This window comes from Rhinolophus sinicus, linkage group LG10, assembly GCF_036562045.2.
Source record: "Rhinolophus sinicus isolate RSC01 linkage group LG10, ASM3656204v1, whole genome shotgun sequence".
Taxonomy (NCBI): domain Eukaryota; kingdom Metazoa; phylum Chordata; class Mammalia; order Chiroptera; family Rhinolophidae; genus Rhinolophus; species Rhinolophus sinicus.
In genome coordinates, this window is record NC_133759.1 from 58,768,162 (window position 1) to 58,786,047 (window position 17,886).

Here is a 17,886-nt window from a genome sequence, read left to right on the forward strand (position 1 = left end):
CCCCTGTATGTTTTCCCAGAAAGGGGGGCATAACTTAAGGGTACAATTAAGGTGCTATTGCTGACTTCAATTTTCCTGGAGAACTTTGCTCATTTTAATGTCTTGGGGTAGGGACAGCAAATCACATCTAATACTGCTGCACACCGTGTGTGTGTGTGTGTGTGTGTGTGTGTGTGTGTGTGATGCGCATGTGTGTGTTTTAAGACAAGGTAAAAAACAACCTAAAGGCATGGCATAAAACAATCTGGGATACAGCAAAATACTAATTAAAAGACAAGACAAGACTGCTGCAGGTTCACTCACAGGTACTGTGTAAGGAAGGAAATCTATGTCGGATTCTGAATAATTACTATTGGGGGAAAAACTGTCATCATTATCCTTACTTAGTAGTGAGGAAGAATCCAAGAGAATCTTAACATCAATTAGGTTGCTACAATCACTCAATTAGAGTCTCCGATCACCAAAAAGAAATTGATTCTCATTTGTGCTGCTAGATCCTGTTCCTTAGAAGTTTAAAAAAAAAAAAAAGGAAGGCACAAAACTGGCACCCTTTCAAATATTTCAGTCTGACTGCCTCCTGAACAATTTTGATTCTTAAAGCAGCTGGTTGTAGCAAAATTACAAATTTTCCCTTTTTGGGTGGGGGAGGGGTAGAAACATTAAAAAATTGGATTAAATATCAAATTCTGAAGAAATTTTGCTTCCATCAAGGTGAAAATGGCATTTGAGCTGGAGCCTCCTATTAAGTGGATGCATCAGAATTGTCTGTCAATCCGTGATGCCCCTGCCAGCCCTTCAGAATACCATTTATTTGATCACAAAAAGATTCATACATGGGAAACTCAGTCATAAATGTGTACTGTATTGAGAAAAGCAGGGGCATGGTCAATAAAGCAATATCTCAACATCAACGGAAGTGGGGTCATTGATTGGAGAAGCTGCATGGTTAAAGAGAAATGTGAACAGAATGTGAAAATATTCCTTTTTGGAAAACATTTCTTCAAAGAAATCACTGTAGTTAACAAGAAGACAGTGAGAGCAGACTCTAGGCTCATTCTCAGGAACTACTGCTTACGAGACATGTTCCAAATGGAACTCCATTTCCTGTGTCCTGGTGTCAGGGTGACTCCAGGGGTCTTTCTAGACCAGGGACTAAATCAATCCCTTCTTGAATTATCTGGCTTCTGTTAGCATACTGAACCCTTAGCCAAAACAGCCTATTTAATTCCATGCACTATTCTAATAAGAAGGCAATGATATTCTCCCCCAAGAAAGAAAACCATGGAGGGACCCTTCAGTGACTTCTAAAATTTGACCATCTTCCAAACTCCAGACTTGCCTTGTGCCCCAAACTGCTGAGTCGCACCCAGTAGTGTGGCCGACATTCCTCCTCAGACAGGGATTCTGGCCTCACCCCCACCCCTATTTTGTTTGGGTCACAGAGGAGTTGCTTTAGCCAGCAAAGGAAATGCTTCACAGCCAAGCCTGAGTGGGTGGGCGAGAGGCCGGACCACCTCCCAAGCGTCCACCACCTCTGTGCCACGACTCCCAGGGGCTTTGCCTGAGAGACAACCACAGCTGAGGCCATGAAACACACCTGTGCTGAGGGGGGACGGGCACAAAGAGGGTGGGCGAAATGATTCCCTTCTCTCCTCCAGTTTAAATCAGACCTTTCACCAAATGTGGCCTTCTCCGTCATTAAACATTCTCTCCCATCCCATGCCAGAAAGAGAAAATGAAGCCCGTGTACTTCCTGGTTGCTTCACCCTGACCAATCAGACTCATGAGAAAATGTCAGTGATAGCTACAGCCAAAAAGGGACCATTGGTATGCCCTGAGCGGAAAATGAGTATTACTTATAGTGAAGTCTTTGGAACTCATTTCATAATAAAAGGTAAGAAATTAAACATGAAGGCAATATTAAGTTTATAAGAGCCAAAAAGTTATAATGTATGCCATCACTAGTTCATATTTCTCGAAAAGGTAAAGCCAGAGGAAGAGGAATGCATTTAATCACGGTGTAAATAATTAAAGCACCAACCACTCACCATGTTTTTTAAAGGGGAATATTTAAAAAGACTGATGATAACAGTAAAAAAAAAAAAAAAAAAAAAAAATTACCAGTATTCTTAAAAACTAAGAGACTACTAAGAAAGCATTTAATTTCTTCTCATTCCTCCTGCAATCCAAACCAATCATATTTATGTTCCATTGTATATCCGAGCTCCTTCACAAGAGCACACCATGCCGCAACCTCCACACGGGGGAAGAATTAATGAGACGGCAGCTCTGATCTACCACTTCTTTGAACTGAAAGGAAAAATAAGTCCATTTCTATCCAGGTCCTTTATGTGATGACCGTCCATATCTACCCCTCCCCAGACTGAAGACGTAAGGGAGCATCCAAGAATAGCCAACAGATTCCGTCGCTGCTCTCATAAGTTTTTGCCTCTCACCTTGATTCACCTCTATCCAGTCTACACACCGGAAAATCTACTTTTAATAAGCCTCAAAAGAAAGTTGAAGCCCTGAGGTGGGGTCATGGAAAGATAGCAGATAGCAGCTAGGGTGCTACTCACGTCGGTTTTCATACATGCTCCTGGACTGGGCCCAGATTTTAAAAGGATCTGGTTTTTTCTGCCCAGAGCTGTCGGTCTGTTCTGGAGCTGGGGCCTCTGCAGGTGGGTACTCGGGGAGCACCTGTGTGCTGTGGCTTGGGGACGCCGTGTGCAGGCTCCGGCGGCTGGAAACACTGTGCTGAGAACTATTCTGGCTGTCTTTTCTTTCCAGTGGTTGCTGCAAGTAAACGAGTGAGAGGGGCAAGAAGAGAAGATGATTATTGGTTCTCTGAGTGGGTGTCTCCCATCAGCTTGTCTCTGTTCAGCACTCGTGCACACACATATATAAATGTATCAACAACATTTTGGCTTCTACCTTCCTCCAGCTAATGCTGAATGCAGATAAATCCCCAGGTGACTGGCAGACAGAGAGAGGGGTGGGCCAGATGGAAAGACATAATCACAAACCATACTGCTCTCTGGGCTGTGGCAGAAAACAAATCCAATTTTCATCATAGGTTCTTGGCTAAGACACTGGGCTCATCTATGACAAGATGTATTAGTTTTAACATCCTCATTTTTTGAAAGAAAATGTGTGACACAAAATACCACAAGTGGTTTAAATGTAAGCCTGTGATATCCAAAAGAAATACAATCAAGGCTAAACATGCATTTTGGGATTTCATGTCTTGCACTTTCAATAATAAAATACCCAACTCCTATCTAAGGGTTTGCCATCAGTTCTTCAAGACCATAGGAAAAAGGGATCAGATCTTTTAAAAATCATGCCTAGCATTTTGTGTGCACTTGAATGTGTATGTATATAAGTAAGTATTATATGAAGAGCTTTCAGAACTCTTAGCGAATCAATTGTGCAGTCCTCACATTTCACCTCTTGATCTCCTGACACTGCTGTTGGTTGAAAACTAAGATCAAACTTTGTATATAGGCTGACCTCAGAAGGTCAGCCTGCTTAGATTTGCAACTTGTCCAAAGTCCAAGTAGTATTCAACGGGAAAGAATTTCGTTTAAATTTCAATAAAAGAAGCAGGTTCCTGTTCCTTAAAGCCTGCCTAGCAAAAGACCTTTCCCATTTTATGAAATGTTGTTTGAATGGAGAAAAAAAACTAGTAGGAGAAAAAATACCAGGTGGGAAATAAAATAATTTCAGTTGTTGTTTTCTCCAGCATAAGACTGTGGTGAGCCCAGGTTTTGTCTGCCCCATTCAGAACAAAATCCTGGAGACCTGCCTGTCACATAACATCACGTAAAATCCTGGAGACCTGCTACGTCCCTACACTTACCTGTTTAAGGGCACTGGAAAGGAACAGAGGAAAGGAAGGGGCACCTGTATGCTCGTAAAGATTCTGTATAGCTTGTGCTTTTGAAGTAGTTTATAAGATCTTTGACTCAGAGCATTCTAGGTCTCTAACATTCTTCATAGAATCAAAAATTTCCCCTAGGTCTTAACAATGAATCTTATCAAAACAGTTCTTCTTTGCTTTCTCTCCAGGTAGCTCCCATCTTTTATTCCCTGTATCAATGGAAATTTCCAAGGTCACTTTCATCTAAATCCCAGGTCTCTCTGCCCCCTCTCCTTCCAGTCCTTGATTTGAAATAAGTATCTGAAGAAAGCTCTGGGAGGACAAAGGTTTCATGTGCCGACTATTACAGATTACAATCTGACGAGAGGTTCTGGCAAGGAGTCAGAGTTGAGGAAAATTGGGCATGTCTTTAACGAAGGGAGTAAGATTTAAACTTTTATTTGGTGTGCCTATGGGGGAAATTTGAGTTTATTCTAAATTAACACAGGGGTCTTGGTAAAACTGTATTAGGGGTTTAATTCACTTAGACTCAGGGGGACAGCACGCGCTGGAGAAGATGCCAGGAAAACACACTGACAAACACCATCCTAACCCCACGTTATCACCGTTCTCTTTTGAGGAGAAAGTGTTCTCTCCGACCTGGATGGAGCAGCATTCCAAAGATCTGGAAGAGAACCTGGCTGCCCACTTCCAACAGTGTTCTCTTCAATAGGGAATTCGGTTCTCAGGGCCAGCTTTCCAGTTCCTGCCCCCAGAAGGTCAAGACCTGCCTTCTCACTTTCCCTGAAGACATGCTGAGAATTTTCAGTCAGAAAAGATGAATGACAGATAGAATCTCCATTCTCTTCTGCGGTCTTTACAAAGGTCTGTATTATAAATGAGTCCGTGCAGCATCAGCTCATTTGTGGTGTGTACACACACTCGCATGAGTAGAAAAAGGTGGGGTTCAGGGTGGGTTTCCCCCTCTTTACACTTTCCTGGACTGCTTACTTTTTCTTATAATGCACAGAGAATGCTTTTTATTATCAAGACAAAATTTAAAGCTATTTTCATCTTGAAAAAAACCTGGTAAAGAGAATTAATGGAGATTCTGCTTTTTACATTTTGGTAGTACTTTGCTTTTGTTCACCTCTTGGGAGCAAAAGTAAAAGCAAATAGATAAAGGACCTCTGAGTTTACCCTGAGAGTTGCATCCCTCCCTTCAAATGCCTACCCCCTCTCAGTCCCTCAAATGAGTAGCAACTGCTGGACTGTGGTCTGTCCACTGACACTAAATTCGTTCCACAGTTAAGTCTCTGAGCCTTGAAGCTCTAGTCTTCTTCGCGTTGAGACCACAGTTCATGAAGCCTCACCAGGGTCGCAGGGTTACCGGAGGGCAATGCCACACGTCCTTTCCCGGTGATACTCTATGTTCCCTGGACACCTCACTGTAACCTCTTCCACTCCTGAACTGGAGAAAAGTATCTTCCTGGCAACTCTGCCTCACTGAGGGAGTCTGAGAAAAGATGGCGTGGGCATTTCTCCCGAAGAGAAGGCACACGTGCTTTTACATGTGTACCCACAAATGCACACATAGAGTTTGCACCTTAGGGGTGTCCAAGGCCCTTCAATGACTGTCCCAGTGTAACAAATCTCTGGAATTTAACTGAAGAGATGGCTTTGTCACAGAATGCAAATGAAGTCTACTGGAAATGGCTTGAGCCATTTTTCAAATTTTAATACCCCCTTTCGCCTCCCTAATAAACGAGTCACTTAGGTCCAATTTAACACAAAATGACAGATAAGGTCTGGAACAAGTTTGCAAAACTGCCTCTCAATCAAACTGCACTTCTGCAATCCTTTGAAATGCCATAAACTTTGTTCCTAAATTTGGAAAATAAAAAGTAGCATCCTGAGAATGTGCTCTAAAAACTGTGCCATCACTAAACTTTCACTAAATGGCATATTCTAACCCACATTAATGGGTTGAATACACAATAATCTGGAAGCTTTTTAGATTTTCCCCCAGATAAGATTTAGCTTCACTTTGTATTTCTTGTCAAGTTCAATTATAAAAATTATTAATTTGAAGATGCATTCTGTATTTAATACCTTGTTGGCACTCTGAGCTTTCTGAAGATATGCTCTCTCTATGTGGAAAACGTCAAAATAGGCCTTTTTATTTTCTGTGACCATGCTAATTAGCTATGACATTGTCTTTTATCTGGTTAGAGCCCAGATTGTTCAGGAGAAAAGCCATGTTTATATATCTCTCAAATTACAGTCAACTTGCATGCCTCTTCAGCAGTCTGCATTACATCCTGGAAGACATGGGACATGAGAACAAATTCACTACTGAACTGTTATAACATAAGACCAGATGTGCATGTAATGTGATTGTTTGTAACCTTATTTTCTAGGTAAAACACTGGCCCAAAGACAAGTGTTTAGTAAAAGATACATTTTCAAGTCTGCTAAAGTAATTCCATGCTTACTAAGAACATGGATAAAGGAAGCACCTAGTACACCAGTGACAGCTTATGTCCTCTTGAGTAACTACCTGCAATACATGTATCCACTCATCTAATAAATACATACTGATCACCTACTGTGAGCTAGATTCTAAGGGATACAATGTGTAAATAAGAAAGAGATGGTAGCTAAGCTCTTAGAATTTATATCTCAGTGTGTATCTAGGGGTGTGTGTGTGTGTGTGTGTGTGTGTGTGTGTGTAGATGGCTATGAATCAAATAATCATATAACCATTGCTGTGTGATAACAACACACAGCAATGTCCTTTAGATAGACAGTAAGGAGAGGCCTCTGGAAGAACATTCCAGTAATGGAAGCACCGTGTGCTAAATCTTCAAAACAAAAATGAGTGCAGACAGTTTGAAGAACAGAGAGAAGACTAGTGTGGCACAGAGGGACTGGGCGATCTGAGATGAACTTGGGACTAAATAATGCAGGGGACTCGTGGGTCACTCTAAGGAGCTTAGTTCAGGGGTGGGGGAATCCACTAATGAAGTTAAAGCAGGTATGCACCAGGAGCCGACTTACTTCCAGAAAGTATGGTCTGGCTACTGGGTGGTGAAAAAGTTAGTGGGGATAGGAGTGAAACAGAGAGCCAGTCAGGAAACTACCAGGCTGTCCACGTGAGGGACCCAAGGTGGTTTATACTAGGGGAGCAGTAATGACGAAGGAGAGGACAAGTGAAGTTAAAAGGCATTTTGGTGCCAGAGTCAATAGGCATTGCTGACAGACTGAATGGAGGAAAGAGGAGGAAGTAGAGAGCTTAGAAACATGGACATACACCTCCCAGGTCTCCAGCTTGAGTAACTGGTTGGAAAGGGGTGCCATATATTAAGATGGGTATTTCCAATGCTAGGTGTTGTCACTGTACTAATATTTTTATTTTTGAATATCAAATCAGAGCCAATTAGGAAGAAAGAAATGGGCTTAATTTTGAAAACCCCATAGAAATCCTTGGCTACACACTAGCTGTGAACTTGTGCCATGAGACCTTTTAAAATAAAACCGTACCAACCTCCCTAGAACGAATGACAGGCCAGGGAAATCGGGAAGATGCGGTGGTTTTCATAAACTGAAATGGGGGGGGGGGGGAAATCAGCTCATCAGTATTTCACAGAATCATTTCAAAATGAAGGTTCTTCTAAAGTGAGCTGAAAATATTTGCCTGGAAGAGCAAACGAATGCAGACAGCACTTAGTAGCTTTAATGATGAGAAGAATGCACGTGGCTTAAAAATGACAAATCGATCCATTTTAAAGCAAAATTATTTACAGTTCACTTATCTGCCAAGATTGAAGGCCACTGCAGTGATTTACATGGGCAACAGGAAAAACTGCAAGTGCTGATGAGGTATTAGGCCAATGTCATGAAAGGTGGTGTGAGAATCACAGGTGCAAATTCCAGGCAAGGCAGAGGGTGGCCCTTGCTTTTGTCTCTTTCTTCCATCACTTATGGCTCTAAGTCAAATGATTTCTTCCCAAAAGGCAGACAAGAGGAGTTAATGGAGAAGAAAAGGGAGGTATCGATTGGATATGAAAATGAATTTTAGTCCACACTGAATGTTTTAAAGAAATCTAACCCAACAGCGAAGTCTATTTTCAAGGGCTCCAAAGGTATGAGGGTATGAGGTGCTGTAGGAGAGGAGAGGCAAGGAGACTTCTTGTAAGTAACCCTAATGCTCCTCCCATCTACCCCTCTCTGCAGTCTGTAGGAGCGTTGACAGATTGTGTTATTTCCCTGCCTAAAGACAAGTGGTATCGGGTGCTGAGCCGCCAAGGAGTTTCAGGAAACACTGAGCTGGGTGACCCAGGCCAGGCTCGCTCACTGTGCACGTTACCTGAGACCTCTCCCTCACAACTCTTAGCGACTAGTGGTCAGTGACGTCCTTAGCATCCCTTCCTGGGGCAAAGAACAGAAGACAGCGGAACAGAAACCTGCCACTATTGCTACCTTTTATCTGGCTGCCTATGCTACAAAGAGGTTGCTGAAGAGACTACCTAGCCCACCATTCAGTTTTCCCCACAGGAAAACTTTGTGTGAGAAGCTGTTTTGTAACTGGGAGCGTTGTGTCTCCCTAGTGAATATGGTATGTTTTCTTTGGTCTGACTCAGTAAATGAGGTGGTTTCCCACATTGCTCAGGCTGCTGGGGAACTCGGAAGAATTCCATAGCTCAATCACAGCAATAGCTGTGAAGAATTCCACAGCTCAATCTTGGGCCTTTTCTATGGTTTTGTATGACTACTTAATTTAGGTCATTGTAATTTATAGCTGAACGATTTTCATTAAGTGTGTACTTGGTTCTGCTTTAACTTTTGGAAGTATATGATCATCAGACGTTAAGCCCCACAAGGAGGGTCTGTACAGATCTGCTTGTTTGTGTCGTCAATTGTCTCTCCTCAGTTGCAAGAGCAGGAGTGTTTTCTGTTTCAGTCCCTGTTGTATACTGGCACTGGGCCTGACACATAGAAGATACTCAAGAAACTCTTATTGTTGGAAAAAAAATGCATAAAATAACTTTGGTGACTTGTGACAACGAATCTTTTTTTTGTTGAAAGTAGCAATCAATAAATTGTTTATTTGGAAGCTCCAAAAAGAAAGGTGCCATGACAACTTACTTATTATAGTATTTCCAGTGTCCACAAATCCTGACACTTATTAAGTTCTCCATACTAGTTTGATGAATAAATAGATAATAGATGGATGGATTAAGGAATAAAAGATAAGTGCATTGATGGATAAATGGATAATGGATGGACAGATAGATAAATGAACAGATGGACAGAGGGAAGAAGGGAGGAACAAAAGCATTAGTGGGAAATGAACTAGTGAGAAAACATAAGTGAATAAGAACTTAATATTCAGGGTTTGGTATTACAGCTAGAGTTTTAAATTCTCAGACACAAAATCCTTGAGAGTGATCTAGATTGAGAATCTCAGCTAAAGAAGGTTCCAGTCAGGACGATTAAATCAGGCCACGTAATGAGCTTCCCAGTAAGGTCTAAAACCTGACAGCAAATATGTCTTATTTTTGTCTCCGCCATTTGGTAGGAAAATCTCTGATGTTACGGATGTCCTGGTATTAAATTAATAAAATTTCATTAAGACACTGCCGCTGCCCCCAGTGAGTATATGAACCATAAATTCAACATTTAAACTAAATCTTGTAGGTGAAATTGCTTATAAAAAGTACGCTGTAGAGGCTACCCAGAAGGAGAAATTGATCAAAAAGATAAGTCCTTCTGTTCTAATAAAAACTCAACTACTCAATTATTGAAAACATTGTTTTTTAAAGGTACGAGGGCAAAAGGAAGCTGTCAGTCATATGAGCAAGCTGACAATGTCAGGAGCCTCTAAGAGAAAAGAAAATACACAGTCCTGGGTTAAGACGGTGTATTCACAGAGCTGATGGTAAATCTAAGCATCACCACGCAGGCATTTCATTACACGGCCTGCATAAGTGACCTGCCTGTCATTACGTGAATGGCTTTCTGGAACCATGACATGCAGCTTCCCCCTGGGTTCCCTCAGACCCCACCAGAAAAATCCCACAATCATCTGTTTCTCTGGCAGGACATCATCAAAATTCAAACGGGGAAAGGGAAACAGCTTTCAACCCACCTGTACAGAGCTCCCACTGAGCACAGATGTGAGCAATACGCTACTGGCAACAGCAGACCTTGGCTGGTATCCCCCAAATTTTGTACAGCAGCTGCCAGAGTGTGCCAGCAGTGCTGTGCAAACCATCATCCCTGTCCTGGCACAGAACTCGGGGAAGGACAAGCCTCAAGCTGGGGGCTCATTTTTCTCTAACCTAGCAACACACCAGTCTCTTGGCTTGTGGTAATTAGGAGCCAGCAGACTGTGGGCAAAGCAGTTAAGAGAGCTTTTTTCCTAGGAACACAGCCCGAGTAATTGGCTTGCTGCTTGCTAATGACACGGCTTCTACAAAAATAAACTGTCACCGGGCATTCTTTCAACTGACTCGGTGAACGCACGCTCTGTACCTGTCTGATACCTTTGAGTCCAACAGGGAATTCCAGAACACTTAGGGGAAGAAGAGATGTAACCGAATCTACAAAAATCCTCTTGCACAGTAAATTTAAATAGGATGCAAAACAGAAAAGAACCCCATGCTACGCGAAGTCATGCTGCCCGTGCAAAACTACTGTATCTCCCCCAGCACGCTCCTTCTCAAGATTCATTTATGTGGGGCGTGTAAAATAAGTCCATGTATCACGCAGGATGGTTGGGGGTGGGGGCAGAAGAAAGGATGGGTCCCACTAACTCGAGCTCACATGACACATCTTCCAGACCGGCTTGTTTCTTTGAAGGCTGAATAGGTTTCTGACTATGAACCAGGAAGGGATGGGGACACACACACACACACACACACACACACACACACACACGTTGGCATCTGGGTGTTTCCAATGTGGGCACCTACCAGCACTTTTCTGCCTGGACATTAACACACACTGACAAGGGACATAGCCCTGAAGTCACGTGTTCCCATCACCATGGCATGACGCCAGTGGGATCACATCAATTACTGCAGATTTTTCTCTTTGGAGAACTCAGGAGTTGGACTTCAACACGCAGGAAGAAGCTCCCTCTCTCGTCTCCTTAACAAACTTCTTGCGGCCAGGCATGGAGACAGGTGGAAAGAATTCGGCTGCAGCGCCATGAGCTGCAAAGTTTTAAAGGTTCTCCTTTTCCCGGGTGGCAGAAAGTGGTAAAATTTCCTTCCCCCTGATATTCTAAGCCACATGGAAGTACTCCTCTTTATCCTAATGTTAATGAATTGGGAAGCCTCTTCCACTCTGATCAATTTCATAGGCATCGGAGTTCCAGATTTTGAGTTTTTAAGTAGCATTTTAATTTGTTGTCAGTGCCCTGGGAGCAAAAGCTCACACCACCGAGCAAAACACTCCAGCCTCCAAGCTATTAGCTAACATGTCAACTAGGTAATGCATCTTCAGGGAAACCAGATTAGAACGGACAGCAAAACATTGATTTTCCTTTCTTTTTCTTTTTTTTTAAAAGAATCCTCTACCTGCAGCATAACGCTGCTAAAGCTAGCCAAACAACAAAGGGCATTTCCACAGCAAGGAAATGTCTTCTTCTTAGTGCTGGGGCAGTGAGCATTGCTCCACGTGAGCATGGACAGATGTACAGGGCAGAGCAGTGCCTCCTCAAACCTACAGGCTTTTTAATTTTGTAATTCATCATTTATTCAGTGCACAAGAAAGCTCGAGGAGAGAATCTACCCAAGTGAACGGCTAGGCTGGAAACACCAGTTGAGAGCAAGGCTACCCAGAAAGCCGGTGGAGCTTTTTTTTTTTTTTTTTTTTTGCCTCCTCCCAAAAGAAACAATAGCATTTGTATCAAGTTAAAACATCTAAGAAACTCAGCCATTTGAATGAGAGTTGTAATGCATTTATAGAGAAGCTTCCAATCATGCATTCTTTATCCTGGCTCCTGCAGCCTGCCCACAAATCACTAGACAGTTGAAGACAAATCCAAATACCTTCTAAACCAAACACATCCCCAGAACTTAACATAACGAGCCCAGGCTCCTGAATTCCCCATCCACTCTAAAACACATTTAGTGAAGTCAAGCCAGACAGTACCCCCTCCCACCATCCACCGCCCACCCCACCCCTCACCCCAAAGAAACACCAAGTGACTGACAAGTCCTTACCGACTTTGGGCTCTTCTTGGGAACTGGCAGCCCTAGAAAAAAATGCAACAAGGAGGGGAGGGGGGAAGAAATCATTAGCATATAAATGTTACCTTTTCCTTAAAGAACCATCCCCAGGTGTTTCATGGCAACCTAGCCATCTGCAGAGTTATGTCAGATTTCTCCCTAGCATCGGAGTTACCAGGCTGTTCATATCGAATCAAAGCAGAGGGAGGAGGAGAGCGAGAGGCAGGAGATCTATCTGCATTAGCTATGCTGACTTGTACTGCAGCAGCCTGGAGGCTGGGAAAAGAAATTCACAGACCTCAGCGGCCTGGGAAATTGAACACTTGGACAGAATCTCTAATGCTCTTCTGGATTAAGACAGACTTAACTTACAATTAAGTCCAGGATATTTCCTTTCTACACGATCCACTTGTCAATTGAAGCAGACCAATCAGGATAGAGGAAGGGGTGTATATTGAGTTTCTGAGGAGTACATGGTTAAAATTTAATTTTTTCCTTTTTGTCTTCTTTTTCTTTTGTTCCTCTGCCTTTCAGGAGAGGAAATGCCCTTTTTCTTTGGATGAGCTGAATACCAAAACAAAGACGGATGCTCCATTGCCAGCACAGAACCCAAATCCAAGTTGGTCTAGGACCCCCTACGGATCAAGGATACGTCTCCATATGTCACCACCATCCAAGCAAACTCCTGCTCAGCCTGCTGGGACGACTCAGCTGGGACTGGCCCCTCAGAGGGAAAGGAGATCACTGGGGTGTTAAAATGAGGAATTTCACAGAGCTGAGAGAAAAAATAATAATGAAGGAAGAGGAAGGTAAAGGAGACAGCGAGTCAGGGAACCAGGCTGGCTCTTCTGAAACCCTGTTTTTAGTGGGGAGGAAGAGAGCTGGAAGGGACCTTCGATCTCATTTCTAGGAAAGTCAGAAGGGATTAGGGGTAGACTATGGGAAATCTGGGAGTGTAACAAAGGAGGGCTAGGAAGGGAAATTAAAGCATATAACAGTGTTTCTAAAGTAATCATTTCTGTAAGCTGCCCTCTCATTTTTTCTTGTTCTGGTTTGAGCAAGGGCTCGAAAGCAAAAGGGAGATTATATCCGTATTAGACACCAAAGATACACTTGGGATCTGATGATTTTTGCACTGGAAATTCCACCCTTCCGTAGAAAATGATCCCTATATAGCGTGATGATTTCTATTCTTTTGGAGGTGATTTGTCAAACCACAAGACGCTAAAGTTCAGTGCAAGTGACGCGAGGCCACGTAAGTGGGTGAGTAGGTGGAAGTGGCCAGAGGGGCACTGAGAAAGTGCCTGGGCAAGTGAGGCATGAGAGGGGTCACTGGTCCTCAAAGGCGAGGGGGTGCTCTTCTGGCAGGCTCGGCACATCACCAAAATGAGGTCACCATGGCCTGGCAGAGTGGCGCTCTGACTTCAGAGTGCTTCAGGAGCACCTGACAGCTTTTTAAAAACGCAGAATCCCTGGGCCTTACCAGGCAGGGGCCCAGGACTCTGCAGTATGAACAAATAGTGCAGGAGATTGTGATGCAGGGGGTCTGAGGATCACATTAAGGATACTATGACACAGTATAAAGCTTATTTCTCTTTCGAGTCAGACCAATTCAGAGAGGCAACTTTCAGTGAGTCACTCTAGAGCCCTCTATGCCTCAGCTTCTCAATGTATGGAGCTAATAAGACAGACTTCACAAGACTGTTATGGTAACTAAACAGACAAAATGTTTAAAAGCCTTGTACCTGGCACTGACTAGGCCCTCAAATGTCCACCCCTCTCACCTTCCTTTGCTAATTTACACCATTCAGGAAGGAGGTGGTTCTGGTTAGCTTACTTTAACTAGGGAAAATAATTTGCCTGGCATATTAAAAATATGTAGGCAAATATTTTACCTATGGATGAGAATATTTAGATGTCATTATTCTTAACAATAATTATTAGCTGCTGTTATTTCTTCATTAATATCATTCCCTTAAGGAATTTTATCAAGTTGTATTAGTGTGGGTCACTATATATACTTCAAAATTATATAATATTACATCTTAAAGTTCAGACTTTTCCCCAGTTCACACTGACCTTTAGTTAATTGGATGAACAAAGTTTTACCATAGTTAGCTTTTCCTAGACTTGGCTTTACCCAGAATCCTTATGAGTCTCTACAAAAATTTATAAAGAATGTCTAATGGGGTAAGAGGAGTCGGGGAAAAAGGCTTCAATCCGCACTCTGCTAGTCATTGATAAGACTACAACCATCGTAAATCCCCTGTATCTTAAGATTTTCACATATAAGATACAGGGCACTTTCCATTGTCAATCATAAAGAAACACTCGCACACAAGTTCAAAGGTGCCTGTATAAAGATGCTCACTGCAGCATCATTGGTACAAAGGAAACCTGGAAAGGACTGGAAGTTCTAAATAAATGGTGGGATAGCCAACCTATCCGAGCAGTCTGCAGAAATTTTTAAAAAAATGAGCTGTCTCTAAGGGAAACGACATGGATGGTCTCCGAAACATAAGGCTGAGTGAGAAGAGCAGGCTGTAGAATGGCCCGTGCAGGGAGAGACAGGTGTTAATCACACTCAGACACGTGGCACTGGCCTTCCGTGACTGTCCCCACTGAACTGAGAAGGGGGGTATTTCTGGCAGGACAAGGAAGGGCAGGGATCAGAGGGACGAGTGTAGACAGAACTTACTTCGTCTTAATCTAGAATTCTTTCCCAAGAAGACCATATTCATATCTTGCTGAGGTAACAAAATACTAATTTAAAAATCAACATTAATTAATTAATGGCCCTTCCATTAATTGTAAAAAACCAACCAGTCTGAAGCATATTGGGGTAACTGGTGATAGTCTGTTTCCTCTGAGGAAGCGGTCCATGGAACATTCCAATGGTTCCAGCTCAATTGGAGTAAGTTGTATTTTACAACAGATAATAATAGTAGTAATAATAAAAATTTCTTTTAACCTACAGAGGGATTTGTTCCTCTTTGCAAGCTAATTGTTATAAACCTTCTTTTTAACAAGCAGCACCTTTTATAGTAGCCCAAAGTGGCCAAAAATTAGTATTTAAAAAGTAAAAAATCAAAAGACTCCACTTGACTGCTTAAACACACACACACACACACACACACACACACACACACACACACACACACACACATGTTTTAGGTCCATATAGTCATTAAATCTTAAAATCTAATGAGTATGAATGCCGGAACAAAGCCCCTCATTACAATTTATAATTTATTTTAGCCAAAATTATTCAGATGGATTGAAAACAGCTGGGAGACCTCAAGAAAACACTCAAAAAAGGTCACTGTTTGGCAGACTTCTCCAAGCCCCAGAAATCACAGGATGTGGCTCTTATCTAGCTAGAGTTGACAGCAGGACCCCCCTGACCCCCCCCCCACCCCCCCGGCTGCGTGACAGTCCCAGTTCATGGCACGTAGTGGTTTCCTCAGGACAAAGGCACTCCGCGTTCCCAGCAGCAGCAGGGAGCTTGTCCTGCATCAATCATGTCCCATGTTACATCGGAGAAATACTGGTAGAAACAGTACCCATCTTACTGGACTCATCTGCTCTCTTGAGAGAAAGGAAGGGGAATTTTGCGAAGAGGCAGAAGAAAGAGTTTACCGATAGCACCATCTGCTCTGAGAGCCTACAATGTGGCAAATGCCACTTCAAAAGGATCCCAGCAAACTTATGGGTAAATGTATATTCAAAGTGTGAGTCTAGGTGTGATCTACAGAAGTGAGAAAAGCTGAAGAACTAAATTTCTGAAGTCCCCTAGGAAAAAAGATGTCCCTTTGGAGGAAACAAATGGCAGATTCTTGGCTAGTGGTTGGGACCTGACCAATTAACTCGAAGTGGAGAAATCTCATTCCTTTTAAATATCAAGGCCATAAACTATGCTGTTGAACATGTTCTCATACAATTAAATGTCAAATGTTATTCTTGGTGAAATGGAGTAACGGTTGTACATAATTTATATGAAAAAAGAAAAATACAACATAATACATTTGCATTTGGAAACAAAGACTAGAAGGTTATACATTGAAACAGCATGTTCTCTGGTTCACGAGGTCATGGATGGCTTTGTTACCAATTTTAGTATTTTCTACAATATGAACAGTTTTATTTATTTCTTTATACATACATACATACATACATACATACATATATACCCAGATACCACAATAAATAAAACTCCATACTGCCTTTTTAAGTAAAACAAATGCAGCAAATTTCAGAACGTTTTATGGCACTTTGAAATCCTAGAGCCATTACTGACCTGTCTACATCCTCCAAGAATTGCTCACATCTTCCCAGTGATATATACAAAGGTCAGACAATTAAGTTCCCGAACTTGTTGTAAAGACTTGGCTAACCTTTTTTGATATCAGAGGGATTATTCATTACGAATTTGTACCAACTGGACAAACAATTAACCAAGTTTACTATTTGGAAGTGCTGAAAAGGCTGCGTGAAAAAGTTAGGTGACCTGAACTTTTTGCCAACAATTAATTCATGGCTTTTGCATCACAACAATGCACCAGCTCACACGGCACTGTCTGTGAGAGTGTTTTTAGCAAGTAAATAAATGACTGTATTGGAACACTCTCCCTACTCACCTAATCTGGCCCCAAATGGCTTTTCTTTACCCGAAGATAAAGGAAATATTGAAAGGAAGACATTTTGATGACATTCAGGACATCAAGGGTAATATGACGACAGCTCTGATGGCCATTCCAGAAGAGTTCCAAAATTCCTTTGAGTTCCAAAGGTGCTGGTGTCGGTGCATAGCTTCCCAAGGGGAGTACTTCGAAGGTGATGAGAGTGATATTCAGCAGTGAGGTATACAGCACGTTTTCTGAGTTCGCGAACTTAACTGTCAGACCCCATATACATATAGAGTTTACGCACCCTATTGAGATTAAGACTTGGGTTTGTCCTACTGCCTAGATGGAAATAGGGAAGATGTGTGGTAGCTCAGCTCGGCTACTGGGGAAGCCAAACAGAAGCCACGCATGGCCATTTTGGCACAGAGATGAACAAAACCCGAGTTGCTGAGAAAGAGATGTGACTTCTCTGGGCCTAATATCCTCTAAGTTTAAAGGAAATGGGAATGTCAACCAACCTCACTCACTGAAAAAAATCAAGAAAAATCCCACAAAGGGCTGTGAAACGTGAATCCTGAAGTCACTGCCATATGCAAAGTAGATCAAAAAATTATGAAAATGTACTTTGTCATTTTGGTTTCCTCCTAAGCTTTCTAACACGCTATGTCTATGTCTATGTCGCTAATCTACATGTTGTGAAGCCCATGGGGTACTTTTGTGTTTTGCACAGCAAATGTTGCATTAAAAACTGTACTGCAGCTGAATCAGGTAATGCAGTGTGCAAGGGGCAGGGAACTGTTATATATCGTCAGAGACACAGAGAGTGAGAGACAGACGGGCAGTTCATGGAGATCTGAGATGCCACGGGAAGCAGAAGACTGTGAGAACTTGATTGGGGGCTAGTCTTAGATACCAAAGAGGATGCGGCTACTCCTGAGCACTTTTCACCTCAGACCCTAGTCCCCTTCTCTCTTACTCTACACGTCACGCTAAAGGCAGGACCTAAAATTATAGCTGACTTCAACTCAGTAAACTCCTCACTAGGAGTTTATATTAAGGAAATGATCAGTGTGTCTCAAAGAGTTACATAAAAGATGTTTAACACAGTACTTAAAGAAGATACAAATTGGAAACAATATGAACGTCCATGAACAGAGGA

The 17,886-nt window shown here is 42.3% G+C and overlaps 1 protein-coding gene across 19 annotated transcripts in view; it reads right to left on the reverse strand.

Moving 5' to 3' along the window:
• The window catches only part of MAGI1 (membrane associated guanylate kinase, WW and PDZ domain containing 1), a 592,032-nt gene that overhangs the window by 30,891 nt on the left and 543,255 nt on the right, over positions 1 to 17,886 (reverse strand). For all 19 annotated transcript variants that reach the window (XM_019757194.2, XM_074313244.1, XM_019757188.2 and 16 more), the window contains 2 exons: positions 12,097 to 12,128; positions 2,580 to 2,796 (listed from right to left, as the gene is read on the reverse strand). In XM_019757194.2, coding sequence (XP_019612753.2) covers positions 2,580 to 2,796; positions 12,097 to 12,128 — 249 coding nt within the window. The remainder of the gene's footprint in view (positions 1 to 2,579; positions 2,797 to 12,096; positions 12,129 to 17,886) is intronic.